Source organism: Pectinophora gossypiella, chromosome 3 (genome assembly GCF_024362695.1).
Source record: "Pectinophora gossypiella chromosome 3, ilPecGoss1.1, whole genome shotgun sequence".
NCBI lineage: Eukaryota > Metazoa > Arthropoda > Insecta > Lepidoptera > Gelechiidae > Pectinophora > Pectinophora gossypiella.
The window spans coordinates 12,744,592-12,772,267 of record NC_065406.1 but is presented as its reverse complement, the minus strand read 5'-3'; the positions used below and the strand labels follow the sequence as shown (position 1 = coordinate 12,772,267).

Genomic DNA, 27,676 nt, shown 5'->3' with positions numbered 1-27,676 from the left:
CTTAAAATAATGAGCTGAATCATCCTCCGTCAGTATTGGGTACGATGTCACTTCCACCAAGTATGTGGTAGCCATACAAGTGCGTATGGGTGTTAGTGACATCGTAACAAATACTGAGGGCGATGATTCAGAACATGATTCTGAGTTGATATCAAGTGCAATTCCCTGTCGGAAAATTCATGAAAATTTTAGTGTCTTTTTTGTTACTTGTATTGAATACTTGATAATAATACTCAGAATAAAGTTCTGAATCATCCCTCAAATTTTACGTTACGATGTCACTAACATCCTGTATAGTATTTATTGTACCAAGTAATGAAGAAAGTCAAATGGCCTGTCATGTCGTGTAAAGTAGACAAGGTGATAGATACTGTAATAGTTAACACAGAACTGAGGCCACATCAAAGCAATTCATATAAAAGCAATATTGTAATTTGACATTCGCACATATCAAAGTGTGATGACAAAATGACATAACACATAAACATAAACAGCCTATATACTTCCCACTGCTGAGCACAGATCTCCCCTTAATCAACCGGTGGGTATGAAGCATACTCCACCACGCTGCTCCATTGCTGGTTAGTGGAGGAGTTTATACGGCCGGGACCAAGCCTAGTGGTCTAGTAATTAGAGCATTTGATTTGGACGTCCGGGTTCGATTCCCGATGGTGACATTGTCGAAATCACTGTGAGACTGTCCTTAGTTTAGTAAGAACTTTGCAGCCTTAAAAGTAAGATGATTCTGTGCTTCGGACAAAATGATAAATAGCAATATTGTTTTATTAGGTAATTTTCTTCAATGTGGCCTGCTTAACCCCCAAGGTGATACTGTAATGAAATAAAAGTGAACTGGTGAGCTACATAGAGGAAAGCTCTTAAATTATACCACCAGGACTAAAATTTTAATTAACTTACTAACTCAAAAGCACTCTGAAGCGTATTAGGAACGACGGAACGTCAGTTGGCGACCTTTTAGTAGACAGCATGAGCCATAAAATAGACTGCTTCGTGTTACGTCTTGATTTTTTTTCGATAGACGTACCTAATTAATTTACGATAATAATGTACTAGTACTTCGCCTCCACAGTAATCTCCTAAACAGCACCATTCGGAAAAAAAAATGGAGAAATAATTTCTTATTTCATGTTTTGTGCTTTTTTTTTTCAATTTTTTTGTTGGTTTTTGTGGAGCAGCGTGGTGGATTATACTCCACAACCCCTGCGGTTGATAGAGGGGTCTGTGCCCAGCAGTGGGACATGTATAGGCTGTTTATGTGCTATGTTATATTCATACTTTTTAGCCGGGGTTGCTGGCAGAGGAAGGCCTAGAAAGACGTACATTGACCAAATTAGATGTACGATCTACTCTGAACCGGCGTGCCTGTATGAAATGATTGATAAATGTGGAGAAAGCAAGATGTGTCAGGATGTATATAAAATTCCAAAGACTCTGCTTACCCCGGTGGGAAGTATACGTGAGTTTATGTATGTAATAAGAATAATCCAATACATAACAACATAAATAGCCTATACATTGTTTTAAGTTTACGCGGTTATGGGGATATGAGACTCCCCCCATTTAAACGCGGTAAGAACCCGTTATTATGTGTTTTAATTATGACAAATAGCCTATATACGTCCCACTGCTGGGCACAGGCCTCCTCTTAAGAATAATCCACTTTCTATTTTTATAGATTAAGTGACCATCTTATTAGTAGGTACCTACTAATAATTTGTTTCATGTATGTTCTACCTCTTAGCATAACTGTGTCTGTCTCAATAAGCTCCTAATTGCATTTTATCTGTAAGCACTTTTTGGGCACTCGTTGTCCTTATGTTATATATTGTTTTTCTTTACTTATTTGTATAAATGACTGTTTGTGCCAAAATAAAGGAAAAAAAATGTATATACAGGCTGTTAGTGACATCGTAACAAATACCGAGGGAAATGATTCAGACCATGATTCTGAGTAGATATCAAGTGGAACTTCCGGTTGAAAAATTCATGAAAATATAACTGTTTTTTCTTTATTATTTTCAGTCCCATTTTGCAACGAAAACCACCAGAATCATCGTATGAATCATCCCTCAAAGTTTTCATTGCAATGTCACTAACACCCTTGTATGTGTATGTGTATTGTTTTTTATTAAAAAAAAAGTATAAAACCATCGAGCTGAATTGAAATTCGTCAGCAATGTCCGCCATTTGATAAATTAATCCGCCACTCGTCATCTATGTATAAATCCTATGTACAAAGCTAATGCATTGAAGCTTACACAGGTAACACCAGCATAATATCGTCGGCCATTCATCAATGCGGATCAGTGGCTAAGCCTGACTGATACTTTATTTGTACCCATTACATTAGCCTTACTGTCATTTAATTTTACATCTACATCAGTAGAAAGTGGATTCTTAGTATTGTTCCATATTCTATACTCTTATGAAAGATTACCATATGACAATAATTAAAAGCCCATGTCAGGGGCCGATGGCGGCTCAATGGTAACCCTGACACCAAGGTTGATGAGGTTGGTACTCCACCTCACAACCCACACGATAGAAGAAGATATAACAATGGCTAGCCTTTAAGCTGCTAGTCCTAATACAACTTACTGATAGTAGTCGTCACATAACCCACGTCGGGAGCCCATGACGGCTCAATAATAACCCTGACATATTGACCTCACAACCCACACGATAACAAAGCTTGATTTCACCTGTAAAACCATGCGATCAATCACGAATATTCCCGACACTATCATTATGGCTGTTTTCCCAAAAAAAAGGTATTCCTCCCTATAAATCTGTATTACAGGCCGGGTATAAATCTCTGGGCATAGGTCCGGGTTAGGAACACAAATCATTGAAATGACCCACACGCCACACTGGATCTGGTTATTAACGGCATACCTTTTGTTTTTCCAACTTACTCTTTACACGAACGAGAAAGGGTAGATAGTAGATATTTATGTAAAAAAATAAATTGTGTATATTTAAATATAAGATTAATTGTATATTCACAATGCCATGGGCAACTGTTTTGTTGTAAATAATAAATAAATACATATTTTTAAACTAGCGAACATGCATCAAGAAGATGAGAATGGAAGAAGCGAAATAGTGGTACGTCAGTATCGTAGTGGAATTCTGTGGTCTCTGCTTACCCCAACGGGAAATAGGCGTGATCTTACGTAAATGTTATAAATACCCATCAAAAACATAAATGTGAAATGAGAGCCAAGTTCAATATTTTGATATACCTATGCTTTGGTTGTTGACTTCAACGACAAAAGAAGTGAGATCTAAATGGGTGTCAAGTTCAATGGTCAGTCCTGAAATTTATTTATAACAACATAAAATATAATTTTATCTTATAACTAAAGATAATAATAATATAATGTAGTCTAAGGTCCGACTTGTCTAGTTTTTAGGTATCTCGCAAGTCGCAATATATGAGCCAAATTTGACACGTTTATGTGAAATAGTTTTTGAATTATGTGGGGGTCAAAAGTGGGTCCAAATGGTTCGTGTTATATTACACAAGGTGCTGCTCGCTAATTCTGTTACTTGAACTTGACTTGACACACTGCCGCGTGTGTAAATAAATACTCCATAGGACTCCTACCGGTCGCTATGGACACGTCTGTTGGAGTCTTTTACAAAATTCTAGAAAGAAAGAAATAGCATTCATTATTTGGCCAGACAAACTTCCTATTAGACCTACTGTCGACGCAACAGCGACCCTATTTAGTAGGCAATAGATCTGCTTGCGATCGAGTCGTTCACTTGCGTCATACACGTGACATACCACGTCACACACGATACATCATCATCATCATTGGCCACATAACACAATCATGATACACTCTCCACATTTTCAACTCACCGCACTCAACCGACACACATCTAATCTTATCTTATTTAGCCTATTCGATCCCACTGCTGGGCAAAGGCCTCGCCTTGATTTTTCCACTCCTCTCGACTTCACGCGATCACATCTAATACACAAAACACATCTAATATTGTTAAAAATTCTAACAATTGCGAATTAAACCCCATTTCTAAATCAAGAATTTCAATACTTCCCTTGTTTGCACTGAACACCTACTTATCAAAGGTCCAATCCAAAAGTCATTTATGTAAGAAAACTAAAAACATCCGATTATAATGCCGTCGTGGCTTCTAATTGTGTTCTGGTAACTTGGTGTTCTAGATACCCTGACTTGTAGTGTGGGTTGTAATGAGACATTTTCCTGGCTACGTTCCCCAAAAATAATACAGATGTAGATGTCGAGATTTAACGTGATAATTACATATTTTCTCATTTCTCGGGTACATAGTTAATCAAAAATACAATGTAATGGCAGTAGCTTAGATAAAAATAATTGTTGCTTGATATTTGGATCACATTATGTTGCTAGCTATATTGCTTCTCTGTATTTTGATCAGAATAATTATTATTCTGTGGGAAGTGGGAAGATGTAATTGTGGCTGGGTGTAATAAAAAGGGTCATCATTTATACCCAAAAACAAAGATAAAAGATGCATAGGTATATGTCTGTTATTCATGAAATTAGAAGGAAAATCTTTATAGCGCCATCTATATTGTTTTTGAAGAATGTAGTCTGGAATAATTCACTCACAACAAAACGTGAAATTATTGAATACTTTCCTATAAATCCGAGAAGGACTTACGATGACCACATTGGAGATACATACATACATAAACTCACGCCCGTAATCCCTAATGGGGTGGGCAGAGCCACAAGTAATCAAAGACAACTTGCAGCCACTGTTGATACGATGTCGTAAGCTGGATATGATGAACCTTATGGTGATAAGGGATCAGCCTATCGCCCATAACATTAGTCCATCATGTTAGAGGACACAATCCCTCTGTCGGTTTTTACGACATGCCCGGGAAGACAAGCAGCACATTGGAGATGTCCTTAGAAAAGGTTTAATACGATCTACTCTGAACCGGCGTGCGTGTATGAAGCGATTGATGAATGTGGAGGAAGCATGAGGAAGCATGCAAATGGAATTCTATAGTCTCTGTCTACCCCGGTGGGAAATAGGCGTGAGTTTATGTATGTGTATGTATGTTTCCTATAAATAAAAATATCGAAAACATCTAAAATAAAAATATCAGGTATACAAGGTGAAAATATGAACTGAAGTGAGTGTGTGAGTGTGGAAATCGCTAGGGAGTTGAAGACAATATATGACGACGCATCACGCCCCAGGTATTATGAGTTGATACAATGCTCACTCACAAATAACAATATATCGACATATTGAGCTCTGTTACGTTACTGAGTTAATAACACAATATTGGGCTCAGCTCAGGTCAGCAGCAATCGCGGTCAAAAAAAATCATTTAATAACCGATGTAGAAACCGCGCGATTAGTTTATTTTGCCTACTTCCACAGCCTAATGTCGTGCGGCATCTTGCTGTGGGGTCATGCTGCAGATGTCAACAGCATTTTTGTTCTGCAAAAGCGAGCCATTCGGGCGATTTACAAATTGGGACCCAAGATGTCACTTAGAAATAAATTTAAAGAAATTAGTATTTTAACTTTGGCACCACAATATATCTTTGAAAACTTAATATATGTAAAAAAACATATAGGATTGTTTGTAAAAAATAGCGAGCGGCACATTGTTTATACCCGGAATAAAAATAAACTTGCTTTACAAGTCAGTCGATTACATAAGATCACTAAATTTTTTAAGGAGCAATGTATACGTTTTTACAATAAGATTCCCATTGACATTCAGAATTTGTCTTTCAACTGTTTTAAGACAGTAGTTAAACAGAAACTTTGCAAAAAAGGTTATTATTATAAGGTTAGTGATTATTTAGAAGATATGAATGCATGGGTTTAACTGTCTGAGAACTGATATTAGACAGCTAAATTACTCAATTGTATAACAATATTTTATGTTTATTTTTATAAAAAGAATGTCTAGGGCCCTGTGCCGAGATTTTTCTTGCAGCTTCTTTTCCCCGGCTGTACAAGTTGTGAGAAGCTGCAGTAGCTTTAGGCGGATGAGACGTTCGTTATGGAAAAATTGACGATTCAAAGTGTAACTATGTTACCTATTGAATAAAGATATTTTTGAATTTGAATTGAATTTGAATTAATACCACTAATACTCCTACCTGCCATGAATGATGCTATACTGTATTAAAGCATTCCCGGGAAATGCGTTTCGCAGGTATGTGATCTAACCTGTATTGGGCTGGTTTTCCCTTCGCTGCTTGAATATCAGACAGGCAGTTGCTTTTTTAAAAAACTGGACCTATCAAATCTTCAGAATAACGTGAAAAGTGAATAACGCTAGGCAGATGATGATTTATTGCAAAGTGGGTTATAAAAGGTTGATCACATTAATTTCAGTATTATCAATATTGGTTTTATATATGTGAGTGCTTTTAATTATTAGACGATGATAATAATGTGAAATAGAAATAGAAATGTTTTATTGCGACCATGTGTTCGTACAAATTGTGGTGTTGTAAAAATACAGAAGTAAGTATTAATAATATCAACATGGACCCGGTAAGGGCACTGCAACTGGTAGAGACAACATACTTTATTATTAGTTAGAGATACAAATTATATTTATCATAGTACTATATTTTAACAATATTATTGCACTTATATTTTAAGTATTGTTTTATATGTTTGTTTACTATGTGTGTGTATATATTTTTCAGACTTTAACAAGCGTTTTCTACATACCTACTCGTTTTTTGCTCCCATAAAAATTCACCCCAGTCCATATTGTAGTAGTAATTGGTTCTGATATCTAATTTTATTTTAAATTATACTTACCTGTCCTTTTCTTATCCTCCAAAGGAAAGGGACGGGTAATCGACAGGCATACATTTTATGGAACACGTCAATTTTAGGCAGAAAAAAAAACCCTCCTAATATTGTTGAATCACCTGACAGAATTAAGTTGACAGCACAGATCAAATATGTCGCAAATCAGCGAGATGCCTATTTTATTCGCCCAAGTTATTCATTCATTTTAAAATTAACAGTTGTCAATCATCCGTCCTTTTCCTTTTCGGCGGACAAGAAAATGACGGGTATAACTTAAAATAAAATTTGGAGGGGTCTGCAGGAATCCGGGCCATTATCTAAAAAAATACATCCAATTTCCATGCAAATAGGGTGCGACTATAATATAACATAAATAGCCTATATACGTCCCACTGCTGGGCACAGACCTCCTCTCAATCAACCGGAGAGGGTATGGAACATACTCCACCACGCTGCTCCACTGCGGGTTGGTGGAGGTATTTTTACGGCTAATAGCCGGGACCAACGGCTTAACGTGCCCTCCGAAGCACGGAATCAACTTACTTTTTCGGACAATCAGGTGATTCAAACCTGAAAAGTCCTTACCAAACAAAGGACAGTCTCACAAAGTGATTTCGACAATGTCCCCATCGGGAATCGAACCCGGACCTCCAGATCGTGAACCTAACGCTCTTACCACTAGACCACGGAGGCTGTTACTGCACATAGAACCTCGTCCGTTCTCGCTTTCCCGCCTTTGTGTGGATCAAGCTTTTATCGCAACTAAAAGGAACATTTTATACCTACTTACCTTTCCCTAAGTAACCTGTATAATTGTTCAAATTATTTATTACTTAATCGCTTTCTTGTTCTCTCTCTGTCTTCTCATAAAAGAAATAAAAGTTTGCCTTTACCAAAAAAAAAAAATAGGTAAGCTAAAACTTACTGACGTAAGTAATAATATTAAGCAAGTACTTATTTATCGTAGAGCAATATAGAGGAGTATGTTCCATACCGTATAAGAAATCTGTTTATGTTATTTATCGTAAAGAATAGACATAGACAGAGTAATGCAGTAAAACTTATCTCTAACGAGATATTTTATCCTGGAGATATAAAAGAGTCTTTATAAAGTAACCATTTAAATAAGTTGTCCCTAAAAGACCTGAAGGAGAACTTTTTAGGTGTTGTAAAAAAATCTATGTACATTGCAAAAGGCTTTCCATGTTATATGGTGTCATCAATCTTCTATAGTTGCACGTTACATCGGCATTGTATGAAGTTCAGCTAAATGGGAAACGTCATCCATCTCAATCTGGGTCTTTGGACCTTCCGTAACATTCCTTTTTTGTCGAAAGCCCTGAATGTTCGTTTACCGCGCATTTTTGTCTCCTTTGTAAGGCGTTTTAAAAGATTCGCGGCAACGGTTTTAATGTTTACAGCCTTTTTTAGTTTAGTTGTAAATTAAACCTATTTTTATTTAACAAAACGAATATAATGTTAAGTTACTAAATAAGTTCAAAGAAGTTAGGAATCAGCGATTTTTAAACTTGTTTTTATAAACTTAACGTAGGCTTTTTATAATGTTTCCCTTTCCGTTGTTTTTTTTTTTTTTTTAAGTAGTAGAACTTTTAATTTATTGTGCTCTTGATACCATTCTGCCGCTTAAAATTTACATTAACACGGATTTATTTGATGGCGGTACTTAAAATCTCACAGTAAGTATTTGCTAATAAAAACTTACCTTTTTCTTTATTCCATCCAAAAAGTCACTTCATATTCCAGATTCAAAGTAATAATTAAGTAGGTACAAGAACCTTAGTATATACTTTTCCAACTTTTATTTTAAAAACTTTTACTTGAAACTGGCCACTATTCGTTCACAAATGTTAAATCCAATGGGAAGAAAACGGTTCGATTTTCAAAAGACAGCTTTTTAAATAAAATAGTCACGTTCGAAAACTGTTTCGCAAATTCGCGAGAGCGTCAGCGTTCTCGCGCGCTGCGTGCGGAGCATTCGACATCTCACGGGAAACTGGCGGGAAATCTCGGATAATCGCGCGAAAATTGCAACTGGATGCTGGTATCCGAACGGAATTCTTAGTTAAGTACAGATATACTCTTTTTCGACACAATGTAAAGACGTATACCCTACTTTTACAATCTACATAGTATACATACATTAAGAGTCACACCTATTTCCCTTTGGGGTAGGCAGCGACTATGGAATAACAATTGCGATACTCCTGAAACTCCATTTTCATCTCATCAGACATCTAAGCCTTTCCTCTTTTCCATTTACAACTTTGTTGAGCTATTCTTCCTACTTTTATTAACTATCTGTACATGCGAATCACCTAAGCACACACAGCCAGTAAACAAATTAAGCAGGATTAATTCATGATTTTCGTAAAGGTACTTTTAAAAATGGGATGATTACGCGCCACGAATTAATGTGTTCAATTTATATAATTACAGTAATAACGGAGGGTGAAATTTGCCGGATAAACGAATGTTGGGTTGCAAAAAAATACCCTGGGGTATATATATACGATATAGAATAAAAAATAACACGATAAGCTGTGGCTGTGTGTGTGTGAAGTGGTGTTGAGCCACTGTATAAATCCGGTAAGCATACTTATAGGTAAATAGGTACTTACGCTCGCAGAAATGAAGCTATTTCACGTTATCTACAATAGGATAGTTTCCAACTAGTCAATTCAGTTACTTTTACTCAACGTCAAAACACGAAATTACTATGGATTTTATACAGGGTGTTAGTGACATCGTAACGAATACTCAGAGGGATGATTCAGACCATGATTCTGAGTTAATATCAAGTGGAATTTTCCGTCGCAAAATTCATGTTATTTTTTTAGTTTTTTTAAATTATTTTCAATTCTATACTTTTGCGTTGGAAAATTCCACTTGATATTAACTCAGAATAATCAGCCGAATCATGCCTCTCAGTATTCGTTACGATGTCACTTACACCCCATACAAGTACATACAGTAGCCATACAAGTAGGTATGGGTGTTAGTGACACTGTAACGAATACTGAAGGGGATGATTCAGACCATGATTCTGAGTCGATATCAAGTGGAATTTCCTGTCGGAGAAGTCATGAAAATTTTAGAGCTTATTTAAATTATTTTCCGTTCCATACTTTTGCGACGGAAAATTCCACTTGATATCAACTTAGAATCATGGCCTGAATTATCCCTCAAAGTTTTCGTTACGATGTCACTAACACCCTGTATGAAAAAGCAACCCACGACATTATAGAAAAACGTCAAAACATTGCACTTATTATTGCATTTTTCTTTATTGAAATTCATAAATAAGTTAAATATATTAAAGAAAACGTTTTTTGTCAGTTTTAGATCTGTCTTTCTTTAGTAAGTCAACAGAATTTCATAATTTATCTTTGACCTAGGAACTACCCAGTTTAATTAGTTTCTCGCGGTTGCTTTGTCAAACTCTAAATAAACTTAAGTTTCCTTTGATCATAACTGAGATCGAGAATTTACATAGGTAAATTACATACCTAAATAGGCATGAGGAATCATGCCCGAGAAATGCATTTTGGAAATATGTGCGCTTACCTGTATTGGGCTGATTTTCCTTTAGAAGGTTGGAAGTTCACAGGCAGTCGCTTCTGTAAAAAGTTCGGGCCTGTACACTAGCGAAATGAAGACCTAAATAGGCTATGTTACGCCCGTTTCCCCTAAAGGGTTTGATGGAGCTATAAAAGGCAACTTGCTATGAAGTCCTAATATGGAGACGATAACGAGAAATCTGATTTAAAAAACAAACAAGCAATCTCCCTATGGGACAATGTAACACCATAAATCACAAAAATGGAAGTTGACGGATTACTGGCCCAGGGCGTAGGTATAACATGTCCATTAGATCACGTTGGCCATAACGTGATGACTGCTACTTTTTGTTATGTGACTTTTTGTAGGTTTCTCAAATTGCATTAACTACTTGGCCGGGCAAATGGACAACGCTGAGGGATCTCGGTGCCCTGTTGTTGAACCTCGGCTCAGGATGTCGTTTGAGAAGATTATACAACAAGTTACAACATTGTTTTTTGTTTTTGGAAATTCTTTATTCAAATTAAGTAATATTACATACTGTGGTATTAATATTACACACTTAATCACTGTGTTATTTATACACTTATTAGGCTAAAGTAGCTCGCCTCTCAAAGTTTACATGATCAAAAATTATACTCATCACAGCATAGGTTTTTTTTGTAGTCAAGACTTAAGTTGCTTAAAACTTATGTTGAAAGTGTGCGATCTTTGTACGAGAACGCAATAACAGGAAAGAAGTGGGTACAATAGATAACGCGATCGTACTTAGTTGTTCATGCGCCGGCGTCGTTCACGACAACATAAGCTCACGACTATAACCCAATACAGATACATCCATCGCAAGATGAACTAATTACCCTCACATCGTCAAGCTTTCTGTTAGACCAGCGTGATGAGCCGTATAATGGTCGAGCCAACTGTGTCAGTGAAAACTGCACTTAAAATAAATTAATAACTTATTGGTGCAATCTTGGTACCGGGGTTCGAACCGACGTTTGAGAAGCAAGCCATTATACCGCAGGACCATACAGTGGCTAGAGATATTTGAAAGATATAATCGACTCTAGTGGGCCGATAGTATTAAACGCTGAATGAGGGAAATCGTCGACGACTTGTTACTGTATTAATAATACAAATAAAGCAAAGAAAAAAACAAGCTATTCCCATTCATCATAACTAATTGTCAAGAAACGTCTGTTTTCAGACGAGTATTACGCCCGAGAGCTCTTAAAGCAAACAAATCTGTATTAACAAGACCTTGAAATGATTTTTCTCTGGCAAATAAATAATAATGAATTCGCATTTTCCGATTGGCAAGGGCCTTTCATGTTTAGTGTCTTTTAATAAATCCCGTGAAGTAGGAACCACTTAGTCCAATAACCTAATTTTTAGGAGGTAAACAAATCTGTAAGTATTTAATATTAAAAAAGTAATTACAATAATTACGTAAAGAAAAAGTTTCATAGAAAGCAGATGTAAGTACGCAAATGACTTAAATCTTATGACTAATTCAAATTTTTAAGCAAATGGTGTTCAAGTATCAGTCATTCCCGCTTCCTACCCTGTCCTATCACCGGGCGGCGCTCATTCATTCATCGAACACGCTCACTCAAATTTCCGAATCATTCATTCCCTTCTTGCTTCAACAACCGTGCGTGAGAGTGCCGGCCGACCAAACAAAATACAATTATCATCTTAAAAGTGCACGCAGCCATCTGAATCATCATCTCCGAGGGCCCTCGTCGAGCAACGGTGTCCCCGGGGATATAAATCTCCGTTTTGCAGCGCATCCGTAAGTTTTTCCCACCTTCCATATGTTAGGTACTTGTCTGTAGGATATTTTTGCATTACCGCCTTTTTCGCTCAAACAACCAACGCGACCTATGTTTACGTACACCACCACTTATCGAAGCTATCTTTACCACAACACAAACAAATTGTACTTATTCAACTTTGTTGCATTATTATCTGCACGAAGTGACTATAGTGATATGGGACGTCTTAAAAGTTACAAAAAATATGCGACCGGATAAACAAGCCTTGGACGCCTCTCATTGTGAGGTAGCAGGTTCAAATTCAGCACTGGCTTATCTTCATGATTTTCGAATTTGTTTTCTAATTCCTGTTTAAAACTTAAATGGTTTTCTCGTGTGATTAGCGCCCAAAGAAACAATCTTGAGAAAACACACATCCGCAGACGTGTGTTTTTGGAGGTATGTGGCCTAACCTGTTGGCTTGGTACAAACTACACAATATCTCAACAATGTTTATGGAAAGAAACAGGGTCTGTCTGAAACTTTAGTTACAAGATATTATTATGATTTTTTTTTCTCTTCTACTTACCGTTTATCTTTAGACACTTTCCAGCTTCAATAAGTGCGACATCTTATCGCAAGACAGTGTTATCTGCTAGCAATAATGACTGGACGGCTCTTGAAGCGGGCCATCTTCCCTGCAATGGCTTTGTTCCGATTTAATTAAATTCTATACCCAAAACAAAGGAATGGGATGGAGATTCCTCTACGCCAGGATGTATGAATTGTGAAGTATGCACGGTTTTAGCTACCGCAATGCCCAAGGAGTTAAAAGGCCACATTGAATAAATTCACCTAAAATAGCAATATTGCCGTTTGATATTTTATTGACTCGCGCACTTACTTTTATATGCAAAAATGTCAAAATGCAATATTGATTTTGTAAATCCTGACAGGAAATCGTACTCTGGCCCCTGCGATACAAGCTGAGCTTAGTGCAGGGACCGCCGCATATCTAGAGTAATTGGTCATATTATAGTTGTCTATATTTTTATTAATGTAAAATTGTAAGCCTATGTTCAATAAAGATTATTATTATTAGATGAATATGGTCTTTAGCTTCGATATGGCCTTTTAGACCTCCCTGGGAATGTCCTAATATCCCCTTACGTCACATAAACTTACATACATAAACTGCCTATATACGTCCTACTGCTGGGCACAGGCCTCCCCTCAATCAACCGGAGGGGGTCCCCTTACGTACTACGTATAAAATAAAAAAAAATATGAATTGCTTTGATATATAGCCTTTTTAGACCCCAGTTCAACATGTAACTGAACCTCAGGTTCCAGAGAGCGGTAAAAAGGCGGTAATAATTGGTTACTGTTGGACGAAAATTATATTTTCAATAGGACACATTCGATAGATCGTTTTTTTTTTCTTGACGTCACTTATTGTAGATTTGCCGCAAATGGCATTAACTACTTCATCACATTACATCGTTGACGTCTGTACGTCCTAAGTTTATGTTTTTATGCAATAAAGAATTATTGTTTTTTTGAAGTACTACTAAAAAAAGTAAACAAGTAAAAAGTAAAAAATATTTATTTACCAAATACAGTAAAATTAACACAAGTTAATAGCGGGCCCTGCACTAGGGTTTCCCTTGTATCGCAGTAGCTCTATGGTATAAAAATTTTTGCGTAAAGATTAAAATACGAAGTCCGGTGGAGACTCAGGTACATATATACATTGAATTAAAAAATAATAGGAACATAATGATAATGATACATTTTAAAAGAGATCAGGAATGAAACATGTAAGTATCTAAACTCTAGGAATCTTTAGAATCTTACAATTATAGAGATCAGAAATAAAATTCAAAATAAAAAACAAAAATTAAAATTACAAAAGACAATATAACAATAAGTATAATTAGGGACTTTAACAGTGTAGTGTGGGTGTGTGAGGAGGTGTATGTTTGTGTGTGTGTGTGTGTGTGTGTGTGTGTGTGTGTGTGTGTGTGTGTGCGCGTTTGTGTGTGTGTGTGTGTGTGTGTGTGTGTGTGTGTGTGTGTGCGTGTGTGTCTGTGTGTGTGTGTGGGTGACCACAGAGATGAGTATTACGATAGAGGCTTTATGATTGCTTCTGTTCGTAAGTAAGATATCGTTGACATCATGTTATGTTGTTATGGCATTCATAGTACTTATTGTAAAATTGCATATTGCCTTTGCTTTGAAAATAGTTTGAAAATAGTCGAAAATAGCAGTAATAATACAAACTACCAACTTTTGTCAAAAAATATTTTTAGCAAAAAAAAATCCCGCGGTATCCGTGCGAAGTGTCATTCGAAATTTCAAAATTGGTTTAACAAATTCCATTGTTGCCAACGCAACTTGTGAAATGGATTTAAAAAGAGGATTTATTTCTAAAATAGAATAGGCATCCTGAACACGGCTGAACATTTGATACGAGTTGACATTTAATTGAAGTTGAACGATAAATACTGATGAAATAACGCAATAGGTACCTTTGTGAATTTTGCGAGTATATTTCAGATAAAAATCTATCTCGTACATAAAATTATTTGTCTATTAAGGTGTTTAGGATTGTGTGACCTACATAAAGGTACCTAATATTCCCAACGACGGCCTCCGTGGTCCAGTTGTTGAGCGTTGTGCTCACGATCCGGAGGCCCCGGGTTCGAATCCCGGTGGGGACAAATCACAAAAATCACTTTGTGATCCCTAGTTTGGTTAGGTTAGGACATTGCAGGCTGATCACCTGACTGTCCAGAAGTAAAATGATCCGTGCTTCGAAAGGCACGTTAAGCTGTTGGTCCGGATTACTACTTACTGATTTAAGTACGTAGTCGTTACATGAATCACGTCAGGGGCCTTTGGCAGCTCAACAGTAATCCTGAGGTTGGTATTCCACCTCACAACCCACACGATAAGAAGATGGGTAGGCAGAGAGTACATAATTCCATTTACTATGATCTTGAAAAGATCTAAGCACGAAAACTATTTTCAAAAATAGCTGCGTGTATCTACTCTACCCAGCCCTTTAAAGCTTACGGGCGTGATTTTTAGTATTTACTTACCTGTCATCATCAATTTAAGAGCCACGCTCTTGTCGGACTTACCTGTATGTAACTGGTAATCACGTGAGCGATCTTACACGTGTATTGCATACTAAGTTAATTGGTAATCAACGGAGACGCCCGACCAATTAAATTGAATGCAATTAACGGATTCAACTTTAAGTAGGTACAGTTCAATTAATGCATACAATCTCAGAGCAAATATATTATAACGCAGTTGCCTTGTATAATCACAAATTAATATTTGTGATTAACGTGAGACGTACTCGTATATAGGCTGTTTACGTAGTCATATATCGTTTACTATGATGAGCAGCTACTCCTAAAGTGGGTTCTGTACAAAAGTCACCAGGGTCAAAGAAATTATTGTCTGTCAGGCATGCTGAACTATAAACTTTATAGTTAAAGAAATAAATATATAAACTAAAACTTGGCTACAAAAAAATCGCACACTAAAAAGTATTAAACAAGAAAATACTTGTCCTAAATAATAATTCTTACCAACAAACAAAAAATCATTTAGGTGGCTACAGTACTTGCATCTAATAATTATTTAAGTAGACAACTTGTTTATTTTATATATTTACCTGTTTGAATTCAATAGGTCGAAATAATGGTAACGAGTACATACCATCTAATTAAAAACCGGGAGTTTTTTAAGTAGAGTGTATAGTACCTACCTACCAGTTTGTTCATTAATTAATAATTTGTTGAGTTACAAACATTTCGTCGCAATTAGCATGGAAATTCCTTTTATTTTTCTGAGATAATTGTGCTGATTCCTGTACACACCATATAATTTTATTCTGTCATATTACCTGTCATTTTCTTATTCGCTGAGAAGGAAAGGGACGAGTGATTGACATGCATACAATTTACGGAAAACACGTAAATTTTAGGCAGGAATTTAAAAAACCCTTCCAAAATTTTTTATTGGCCAATACGTCGACAGAATTAAGTTGACAGCACACGTCAAACGGGTTGCATAATTATGAGCGAGATGCCTATAATTTTATTAACCAGGTTTATTCATTCATTTTAAAATTAATTTCCGTTTCAGCGGATAAGAAAATGTCAGATATGTATAAGTTAAAATCAAATTTGGATGCGTCTGCAAATATCGGGGCCAATAAATAAATAAAAATAAATATAAGAATAAAATAAAATTGCCAGTAACAATTTTTACATTTGCTATATGAACTAGATAATAATGAATATTGCGAATACGGGCAAAAGGAAATGGCTCAGCTGGTGCTACGATGGAGCCATGCTATGGCGCCATCCAGCGCTGGTTTTCAGTCAATATAAGTACTTATTGTTTTTATCAATAAGTACTTATATGATATATATTAAGAATAGATATTATTAATACGATATTATATTCATTCAGTCGTGGTCATAATGACAGTCTGAGTTCGCTTACGGCGGCAAGCCCGAGTTCTACTTGCTCTGACAACGGGTTAGTTAGGTTACCCAGTACTTATTCACTTTTTATCACGACCACTTCGCTCCAAACTGGAGTTTGGCCGCTAATACATAAAACCTCGCTAAGTAAACCGCATGTGCAATGTTGTTTTAACTTTCTACGCCAGGGAATGAAAGTTTACGCCCAACTCGCAAGCTGAGCAAATTGAAAAGTTGCGTCTGCATACATTACTGTTGCTGTTGCCGATTGAATTACCATAGTTTTAATTCTGCTGGCTATGGCAGGCCTGTGCCCAGCAGTGGGACATATATACGCTGTTTATGTTACGTTTTGTATGATATAGTAATCTGTGGTAACACCGTTTCTTCATAAATTGAAATGTTGTATCACGTATAACTGAAAGCTCTGCGAGATGTGGGTACTTACTTGGGTGGGTTTATTTTCCTATAAGTACCCAAAGTTTGCATGGAAGAAATTGCTGCATTAGCTATACTATCTACTTAGTTCATCTTGCGATGGATGTACCTTTGACTACCCCTTGGGATATCGTGAAATACGTAAGAGGAGAACTCGACTATCGGACAAAACAAGCTTAAAAAGTACATTCTGATGCGATTTTCTTTAACAAATTTCTGGATAAATTTAAAAAAAAAAGTTTTTTCACCTGGAATGAATAGTTTCATTTTTCAAGGCGCTTACGTGGTTTTCACTATCTTGCCAGCATTTCCCGGTCATGTCACAAAAAAACAGACATGACATGGGCGACAGGTTGGGTCATGGGCGGCCACCAGGTTGTCTTCGACCTGGTGAACCCCCCCCCCCTCCTTCCCTCCCCCTCAGACATAAAAGCTGGATCCGCTCTGGGAGTGTCCGAACTACGCCACAGATTTCATCAACAGCGCTACTTACTAAACGCCACACGCCGCTTCAAGGAATTAGGTAGGTACCTACTTCGGATGCCAAAACCTGGTAGAGCGATAACACGCCCTAATCCGTCAGAAGATGGAAAAACAGGTTTATCCCGGATGAGAACCGATTAACACGGATAAGATTTGCTTGTCCAACTGTCAGCTTATAGCGACTCCGCGAAGTAAAATCTTGAGAAAGTGTTATAACGACTGGTCATATCAGAGAAAAATATAATTATTTATTTTATTATGAAATGCGAAATAAATTGACCACAAAAAAATTGATATAGACTTAGGTATCAATATGGGCCAGTAACCAACTCCGTGGTCCATCACTTGAACATCCATCTTCAGACTTCTTAAGGTACCAAGTAGTATGCCCACTTGGAAACCTTACGCCCGTTGTCACAGCCCGGAAAATCCATACAAAAGTCTCTATTAAAACAGTAATTAAAATAAATACTTCTATAAGTAACAAAAGTAGGTATATACTTAAAGCGATGAGTTTTTCTAAATTTTTACAGTTCTCCATACTATCCAGCTAAACTTGCTATAAAATGTGGAGCAACGTGGAGTGTATACCGTCTGAAGGATGAGTTGCGAAAAAGAAAAGCACCCATCAGTTGGAAAAAGGCAATTTTGATTGAAAATTCGGTTTTCTAAGTTTTCTTCTTTCTGATCTTTAGAAAATAAATATATAAACGCTGCGCAAAGGGTTATGGTGTAAAAGTATAACCAAAACAATATGTTTGTTTACTCAAATATTTGGAACTGTGAAAATGTTTAAGACTCAACAGTAGCAACACCTGATGGGAGAAATAGTCACTTTTTATACTCATCTAAAATATAAAAGGAGAAACTGACTGACTGACATATCAACGCACAGCCTAAACGTAGGCACTTGAAATTTGGAAGGGACGTAGCTAAGGTACCGTAGAGGTGCACTAAGAAAGGAATTCCCGAAATTCCCACGGGAACGGGAATTAGCGGGAAAATCCTTTTGTATGAAAAATCTAAACCGCTTAAATTATACGCTTGAAATTTGGCATGCAGGTACCTTAGTTAACTTAAAACTTAGTTGCAACAGGATATTGCAAAATTCCCACGGAAATGAGAGTTATCGGGAAAAAACATTTGTATGAAAAAATCGAAACCGCGTAAGATAAATGTTTTCAATCTAGCATGCATGCATACCTTAGTAAATAAAAAGTATAGTTATGGCTGTATTTTGAAAAATGGGAGTTAGCGGGAAGAAAAAATTGTATGAAAAAATCTAAACTGCATAAGATAGATGCTTGAAATTTGATATGCACTCCCACACACACAAAGATCTTTCTTTTATACCACGCCACGCGGACGAAGTCGCGGGTAAAAGCTAGTTATTTATATTATTATTTTTGTGAGAACGAAACTTTTGTATGGAATGTCCGGGTTACGGGTGACAACTGACAGCTCCTGACACCCTCAGGCCTATGTCATAAACTTTGTCCTGGATGAGATTCCTTAACGCTCGCACCCCATATGCGTCCGGCCAAAATCAAAACGAAATGGGTTTGGCCGTCTGTCGATACCTATGTATGTTTCTTCTAATTCGTTGATGTATAATATTTTACTATAGTGACTTGTAATTACTATAAGTACACATTTCCATCGTAATTTCGGTTTGACGACTAGCAAATAGGCAATAATTTGAATCTCCCTCATAATAATTCTATTTGGCCGTGGTCCAACTGAACAATGGAGCTCAGTTTATGGGATCTTGTTGCTAGGTCATACTTATAATGGTATTACTTACGCTCGATGTTCGACATTGAAGTAGTGGGCTTTTATTTCTGCAAACACGTGTAAAGAGAAATACGTGGAAGGACCTAAGAGTAAATCCATAACATACATCATCATCATCAGCCCATTAACGTCCCCACTGCTGGGGCACGGGTCTTCCCTATGGATGGATAGGGAGATCGGGCCTTAAACCATCACGCGAGCCCAGTGCGGATTGATGATTATTAACGACTGATAATGCAGCCGCGACCAACGGCTTAAAGTGCCTTCCGAAGCACGGAGGAGCTCGAGATGAGAACTTTTTTTTATGGTCACCCATCCTATGACCGGCCTTTGTGAAAGTTGCTTAACTTCAACAATCGCTGACCAAGCGCGTTTACCGCTGCGCCACCGAGCTCCCTCTATATAATGCGCGCGGCGCAGAGCCGTGCTGAGAGGGCTGCTGGTGGTATCGTTCAGCCAACATCACAAGCCATGTGCTAGTGGTACCGTGCCAACCGTCTTCATCAAAGTTTTAATGTTATTTTTACAAGCTTTTATTTAACTTGCAATGTATGTATGTATGTATGTATGTTTGTGTGTTCGGGTGGAATTTTATAACTCAATTTTAAGGCACTTGCCCTCAACCGATTGAGCTGAAATTTTGCATGCACGTGTATATCCGATGACAATGCAATATTATTATGACATGGAGCTGATCTGATGATGAAGTCGGAAGATAGCCATAGCAACTCAGTAATTAAATAACATAACCACATCGAGTTTGGGCTCATTTCATTCGACTAGATGAGTACTTTGGTGCTAGATAGTAACCAAGGTCTGATGATGGAGCCGGAAGACAGCCAAAGGAACTCAGTACTTAAACGACACAACCAAATCGAGTTTGGGCTCGTTTGATTCGCCTAGATGAGTACTTAGATGCTAGATGGTAACCAGGGTCTGATGATGGAGCCGGAAGACAGCCAAAGGAACTCAGTACTTAAACGACACAACCCCATCGAGTTTGGGCTCGTTTGATTCGCCTAGATGAGTACTTAGATGCTAGATGGTAACCAGGGTCTGATGATGGAGCCGGAAGACAGCCAAAGGAACTCAGTACTTAAACGACACAACCCCATCGAGTTTGGGCTCGTTTGATTCGCCTAGATGAGTACTTTGGAGCTAGATGGTAACCAGGGTTCGATGGTGGAGCCGGAAGATAGCCAAACGAACTCAGTACTTAAACGACACAACCCCATCGAGTTTGGGCTCGTTTAATTCGACTTGATGAGCACTTTGGTTCTAGATGGTAACCAGGGTCTGATGATGGAGCCGGAAGACAGCCAAACGAACTCAGTATTTAAACAACACAACCCCTTCGAGTATGGGCTCGTTTGATACTTACAAGCTTTTATTTAAATTGCATTGTATGTAGATATGTTTATATGTTCGGGTGAAATCTTACAACTCAATTTTGAGCATTTGCCCTCAACTCATTGAGCTGAAATTTTGTATACACGTTTAGTTTGGATGACAATGCATGATTAACTGTATAATGTCATTCTAAATCCAACATGGCGACGTACCCTAGATGGCGGACCAATTATTTTTAATGCGCTCCTACAATATGGATATCTAATAAAAAGACTAGCCAAGAATAACTAGAAATAATGTGACGTCACTCTTAATCCAATATGGCGGAACACCGAAAATGGCGGATAATTTTGCTTGCTGGCTTTTGGAGTGGTGGAGCTATTACACAGTGTAACAAAAAATGGATTTTTTTTTTTTCACTAGCAAGTGGTACATGGTTTCCCGTAGATTTTTCAACGCTGAAACCGAATCCGGCCAGAATTTCAGCGTTAAAAAATCTACGGGAAACCATATATCACTTGCTTGTGAAAAAATCTTGTTGTGCTGTGTTATCAAATGGGCTAGCTCGACCGGGGAAGTACCACCCTCTTGAAGAGTTGGATTGTTCAAAATTAACTGGCAAACGACCTTGCAATAATGATGCGTTGAATGAGATGAACAGACTTAGGAACTTACAAGGTGAAAACTAAAAAGTATAAAATAAATTAAGGTAAAAAAATCTTTAAAAACAAGCTTTTATTTAAATGCGCTAAAAAGAAAAAAATAAACTTTTACACTATAACTTTACTGTCAACTTATAACATTTCAAATTCAACATATTTGACACAATTTATATGTTTTAAAAGCTTGTCGCGAGATTTAAGTACTCGTATTTACTTTCTTAGTTTAAAATTTTTAATAGGCAGGTATTTTAAAACTTGCTTTTAAAATTATTTTAAATTATTTTCAATTCCATACTTTTGCGATGGAAAATTCCAATTGACATCAACTCGGAATCATAGTCTGGATCATTCCCAAAGTTTTCGTTACGGTGTTTACACTATATAAAGGGTGTTAGTGACACCGTAACGAAAACTTTGAGGGATGAGTCAGACCATGATTCTGAGTCGATATCAAGTGGATTTTTCCGTCGCAAAAATCAGGTACTTATTTTTTTTCAGTTTTTTTAAATTATTTTCAATTCTATACATTTGCGATGGAAAATTCCACTTGATATTAACTCGGAATAATCAGCTGAATCATCCCTCTCAGTATTCGTTACGATGTCTCTTACACCCCGTACAAGCCACATACGGACATACATAGGCATACATAGGCCCGTACATACGGTAGCCATACAAGTAGGTATGGGTGTTAGTGACACCGTAACGAATATTGAGGGGGATGATTCAGACCATGATTCTGAGTTGATATCAAGTGGAATTTCCTGTCAAAATTCATGATTTTTTTTGTGTTTTTTTGAATTATTTTCCTATCCATACTTTTGCGACGGAAAATTCCACTTGATATCAACTCAGAATCATGGTTTGAATCATCCCTCAAAGTTTTCGTTACTATGTCTCTAACACCCTGTATAAATAAAACGAGGAAATATTCTATACAAATCATTGTAATTCTCCACAATTGCTGATGGTCACCTTAGCAGTGACCGTGCCAGTTTTGTTCCCGTACCTCTCCATCTTCTTCAACACGTCGAGACCAGAGATCACGTGCCCGAACACCACGTGCTTGCCATCTAGCCAGTCCGTTCTGAAAAAAAAACAACATAACATCACGCCTGTTCCCCGAAGTGGTGGGCAGAGGTGTATACTACTTATAATCACTTTTTACATACATACATAAACTCACGCCCGTAATCCCTAATGGGGTGGACAGAGCCACAAGTAATCAAAGATAACTTGCAGCCACTGTTGATACGATGTCGTTAGCTGGATATGATAAACCTTATGGTGATAAGGGATCAGCCTATCGCCGATAACATTAGTCCATCATGTTAGAGGACACAATCCATCTGTCGGATTTTACGACATGCCCGGGAAGACAAGCAGCTGAACGTTTTCTATGTTTTTTATTTGCTCCCAGAACAGCATAGAAACAATATCACTTTTTAAAATTCAAAAATATCTTTATTCACTAGCTAACATAGTTACATTTTGAATCGTCAAAAATTGTGATCATTAGTTTGGTTAGGACTTTGCAAACTGATCACCCGCTTATCCGAAGATGATCCGTGCCTGGGAGGGCACGTTAAGCAGTCGGCTATTATTTAAGTATGTAGTCGTTACACGAGCCAGGGGCTTAAGGCGGCTCAATGATACCCTGGCACCAGAATTAAAGACGACGGTCAATCTCACAACTCACACGAGAAAAGAATAACAATATTTTGTTTTTTTTTTTAAGAACGTCTAAGGCCCTGTGCCAAGGTTTTTCTTGCAGCGTCTTTTCCCCGGATATACAGGTTGCGAGAGGCAGCAGTAATTTTAGGCGGATGAGACGTTCGTTGTGTAAAAAAATACGATTCAAAGTGTAACTATGTTACCTACTGAATAAAGATATTTTTGAACTTTGAATTTGAGAAGCTAATTCAAATATTAGCTAACTAATCTAACGTTTCTTATTTTATGTGCAATAAAGTGTTTTGTCATAATTTGTCAAAAAATATTATTTCTTAATTAATTTCGCAAATAATTAACTTACTGGCGCTAATTCCTGTAGACACCATCTAATTTTAAGTTATACCTGTAATTTCCCTGGGTAATCGACAGGCATAAAATTTACGGAACACACGTCAATTTTAGCCACTAATGTAAAAGTTTTACATTATTTATTAGTACAAATGATTGTCATATTAAAATTTTTAATTTAATTTTACAATTATCATTATTTGCATGTTATAATTTAAATAAATAAAAATGTAGGCCAAATGTTAAACGCTGACCAATTATTTTTATTGCGAATATATTTCTTCTTAATTGTGAATTGTATGTTGTTTCCATATCTCGGGAGTCGGGACTATGGAGTCCCGGACTATTGGAAGGCGTGCGTGGGGCCGAGAATTATTACCTTTATTCTCTAACCTTTATAATCTAACTTACTTTGCTGTACATAAGAAGAACTGTGATCCATTGGTATTGGGTCCAGAGTTAGCCATACTAAGTATCCCGGGGCCAGTATGCTTCAAAGTAAAGTTCTCATCTTCGAACTTTCGCCCGTATATACTCTTGCCACCTGTCCCATTGTTGTTGGTGAAGTCACCGCCTTGACACATCTGAATAGTTAGCTAAGGAAATTAAATTATTAACAACCCCTTGCGACATCAAAAATTGTAAGTAATATATTAAAAATCTGGCCAAGACAAACATGTAATTGTGATTCAAATTAATCAAAAATTATATACCTATTTTTTTATCAGTTATACCAAAAAATATATATATTTCGTTAATTCAAATTAATAAATAAATTCATAAATCCATGTTAGTGGGCTCAGTTTTCCGCATTTAGACTCTAAGATGGCCCATTATGCGTTCATAAATCCATTAATGTATATTGTGAAGATGGGCTAAATGAAAGCTTAGTCAAAATCACACGGATTATTTATTTCACTTTTTTAATTATATAATTAGGTACATAAGTCGCAATTTGGGCAGAGGTTCGCCTCATCAAATCTACCGTAAGAATAATCTTTTAAAATCAGCTTATATAGGTTTTTCCCCTCTTCGTCGGCGAGGTGGAGTGACAGGGCTTGGCTAGGCTTTGGCTTACGCGCTCTGATTGGCTGGCACAGGTGGCGCTGTAGGCTTAGCGATGGCATGGCGTAACAATATCTTTTATTTTCTCTTTATTTAAGGAGCTTTATCAAAAATGAAAATGCTCCATTGTTCCACAAAAATATCTTACTCTAATTTATGTGCTAAACCACATCTGTAGATTTTATAAAAAAAAATTACACCATCAGAGAATGGATCAGTCAGTGCCGAATTACATTGTATTAATGTATATCATTTTATTATTACATGCGTGATTACATGATAAACATGTGATTAAAAAATATCTGAAATTTCTTTTCATCACTCAATATGTATTTTTTTAATATTACTTTATTAAAAAGGATACAAAATCTGGTATGATCCTGTGAAAGCTGCACCCCTGGTATCCGAAGCCCTTTTCATGTGTGCACAGTGCTCTGAAGTTCTCTGCTGTCTTGGGCACTACGTCTGCTCGGAGCAACATGATCAGTCTACCGATCTCCTGCTTGCCAACACTGATATCGAAATACACCTGCGGGTTACGCTTCTCTATTGGTTTTGATGGTGCTACCTGGAATAGTGTTTATGTGTGTTTTAGTGTTTTGCATTATAATAAAATTAATATAACAAAAATTGACTTTATTCTCTGACTTTACACTGATTTCAGGGATTATTTAAAACAATCACAGTTTGATTGAGGTCTATGTTCTAGGACACCCTGACAAGGATGTGAGGATGTCCTAGAAAATAGACCTCCTATATAGGTACACATAAATATGTTTACTTAAATAACTATACATAATATAGTTACTTACAAAGTTTATGCCTAAAGGATAAGCTATAAAAAGAACCACTGTTCAATAGTTTATACATTGTTTAATATTTAAGATTCATCATCATCATCATCAGCCCATTAACGTCCCCACTGCTGGGGCACGGGCCTTCCCTATGGATGGATAGGGAGTTTCCCTATGGATTAATAAGAAATGTTAACTAAATCTCTTCTATCATGTGGATTGTGAGGTGGAGTACCAACCTCATCAACCCTGATGTCACCTTTAATGGCTGAAATTACATGTCCTTATTTATTTTACATCATTTGCTTATTTAATAGCTTTTGTACATGAGACACATATAAATGAAAATAAGCTGATTCCATACAAACCAAGCAAATAAGTTTGTTAATTATAATTATTTCTTTTTACAAATTACATTTATAGTGTTTTTATTGTTTAAAAAGGTTACATATAAACTCACAGTTTTCTCAGCATCAGTTTTTTCCTTGTTGTTACCATCTTCCGCTTCCTTATTGATCTTCAGTGTCTCCCCGGCGTGTTTCTGCAACCAACTGTCTTCGGACCACACTGGTCTGGTTGAGCCTTCCTTGATGCGCTGTGGTGCTGCTATGTTCACTCTTATTGTGCGCCCAAACAGTTCTGAATCATTCTAGAATAAGAAATTGATGAAATCTGTTACTTAACAGTATATTAAGACTGTTAAGAAATAAGTAAAATGGTATTTAATAAGTTATATAATATGTTTAAAACGTTATTATTATTGTATTTTACACTATTCTGGCCAACTTGCAGTTTTAAAAAAAATCCTATGCTTTACTGTTACAAATCTATTCAGTTTACCTTAAAAACTTGGCACCAACAATTTTTGTATACAAAACATAACCTCCAATTTTAACATACCATATTGTCAATAGCGGCTGCAGCATCTTCTGCGTTCTCAAACTCGATGAAAGCAAAGCCCCTATGCTTTTCAGTCTCATAATCTAAAGGTATTTGAACATCAACTAAGTCCCCAAAAGGTACAAAAGCGGCATTCAACACTTTTTCGTCTACTTCTTCCGCTAAACCACCAACGTATATTGTCCGCTTTGAATTAGGTTTGCTCGACATTATTAACTACAAAACACCTTTTTATTGCGTATTAAGAATAAAAAATAAGGAGAAAATTGTTTGTTTTTATAACCTAATTTTTTTTTTTTTGTTTTGGTTTTCCCCGAAGGGTAAGGCAAAGGGAACTATGCCCATACAGCCATGTCTGACGTATTTTTTTCTTGATGATTAATGAAATGATGAAAGGTGATGATGATGAAACCTAAGCCCCCACCCTCGGAGTAGACTCCTACTCCGAACCCCAAACGAATTAACTCAAAAGTCCGCATAAACTTTTGAGTTATGAAGCGGCTTCCTGACACGAAGCGAAAATAGGCAGATACACTTTGTTTATTGAATACTCCAATATAATAACACTCGCGAATGTCTTCCGACTAACTTAATGCGATCATTAACCACAAAACACCACTTCGTATTAATTATTTAGATCATTCAATGAAGAAAGCAACTGTCCCGTTCCCGTTTCCCGCCAAAAAGCCTTTTATAACCTAAACAACTAAATCTGGAACCGAAGCAACTGTCACTTTGACAAATATTTTTTTTTGTAGTAATTGGTAGGTTTTTGGCCTGGCTGCAGAGACATTTGAGTCAGCATTTAGACAAGTTAAACCTAACTAAGTCTAACTAGAGATGCGTTTTTTTTTTTTCGTGCAATCAGTTAGTATTAATGACTCGGGTTATAGATCGAAATTATATTCAAATCTAAAATTCAATTGGTTTCAGCTAAATGTAAATGGCAGTATTGACACTCCTCGATACACCAATGTACCTACCTACACAAATACATAACATAGAATTTTCATAATAGATAAAAAGTACTCAACAAAAAACATCTTAAAACAACTACCTACTTACATTAGTCCTCGCCTTGAGTCAACTCTTCAAAAAAGAAGAGCCTATCAGAGCCTATCAAAAACTTATTTTTATAGACACGACAAACACATCATCATCACGACAACACATTGTATTATGGGTAGGTATGATTATTTCGTTAATATGAAGGGGTCGTGCTATGACACCCAACAAGCTATTGCGACCTTAAAGATCTATTGTGTTGTATGTAATCATACAATTCTTTGCTACTGATTTAATTATGTCCTTCAATTTGTTAAAATAAATAACGTAAAATAATCCAGTTTAACGGTGATGCGATGATAAATTGCAATGCTGAACACTTAGGTACACGAACCAGAATTCCTAGTTAGACTTCATTGAATATTAAACTAGCAGTTGTAATGACATGTCGTGCTGGGGACTATTAGCCAGTCGGT

General features: G+C 36.7%; 2 protein-coding genes across 3 annotated transcripts in view; both read right to left on the bottom strand.

Annotated features, from left to right (window-relative positions):
• The window catches only part of LOC126382085 (D(3) dopamine receptor), a 171,547-nt gene extending 162,709 nt beyond the window's left edge, over positions 1 to 8,838 (bottom strand). For both annotated transcript variants that reach the window (XM_050031809.1, XM_050031810.1), the window contains exon 1: positions 8,567 to 8,838. The gene's annotated coding sequence lies outside the window, so the exon portion shown is untranslated. The remainder of the gene's footprint in view (positions 1 to 8,566) is intronic.
• Positions 8,839 to 22,343: 13,505 nt separating this feature from the next.
• LOC126382135 (peptidyl-prolyl cis-trans isomerase) lies at positions 22,344 to 26,939 on the bottom strand. The gene is made up of 6 exons (XM_050031901.1): positions 26,894 to 26,939; positions 26,196 to 26,478; positions 25,756 to 25,944; positions 24,866 to 25,069; positions 23,848 to 24,020; positions 22,344 to 22,501 (listed from the first exon to the last, which is right to left on the bottom strand). The coding sequence occupies exons 2-6, from the start codon at positions 26,403 to 26,405 to the stop codon at positions 22,357 to 22,359; spliced, it is 921 nt and encodes a 306-aa protein (XP_049887858.1). The 5' UTR covers positions 26,406 to 26,478; positions 26,894 to 26,939; the 3' UTR covers positions 22,344 to 22,356.
• Between the last annotated feature and the right edge of the window lie 737 nt (positions 26,940 to 27,676).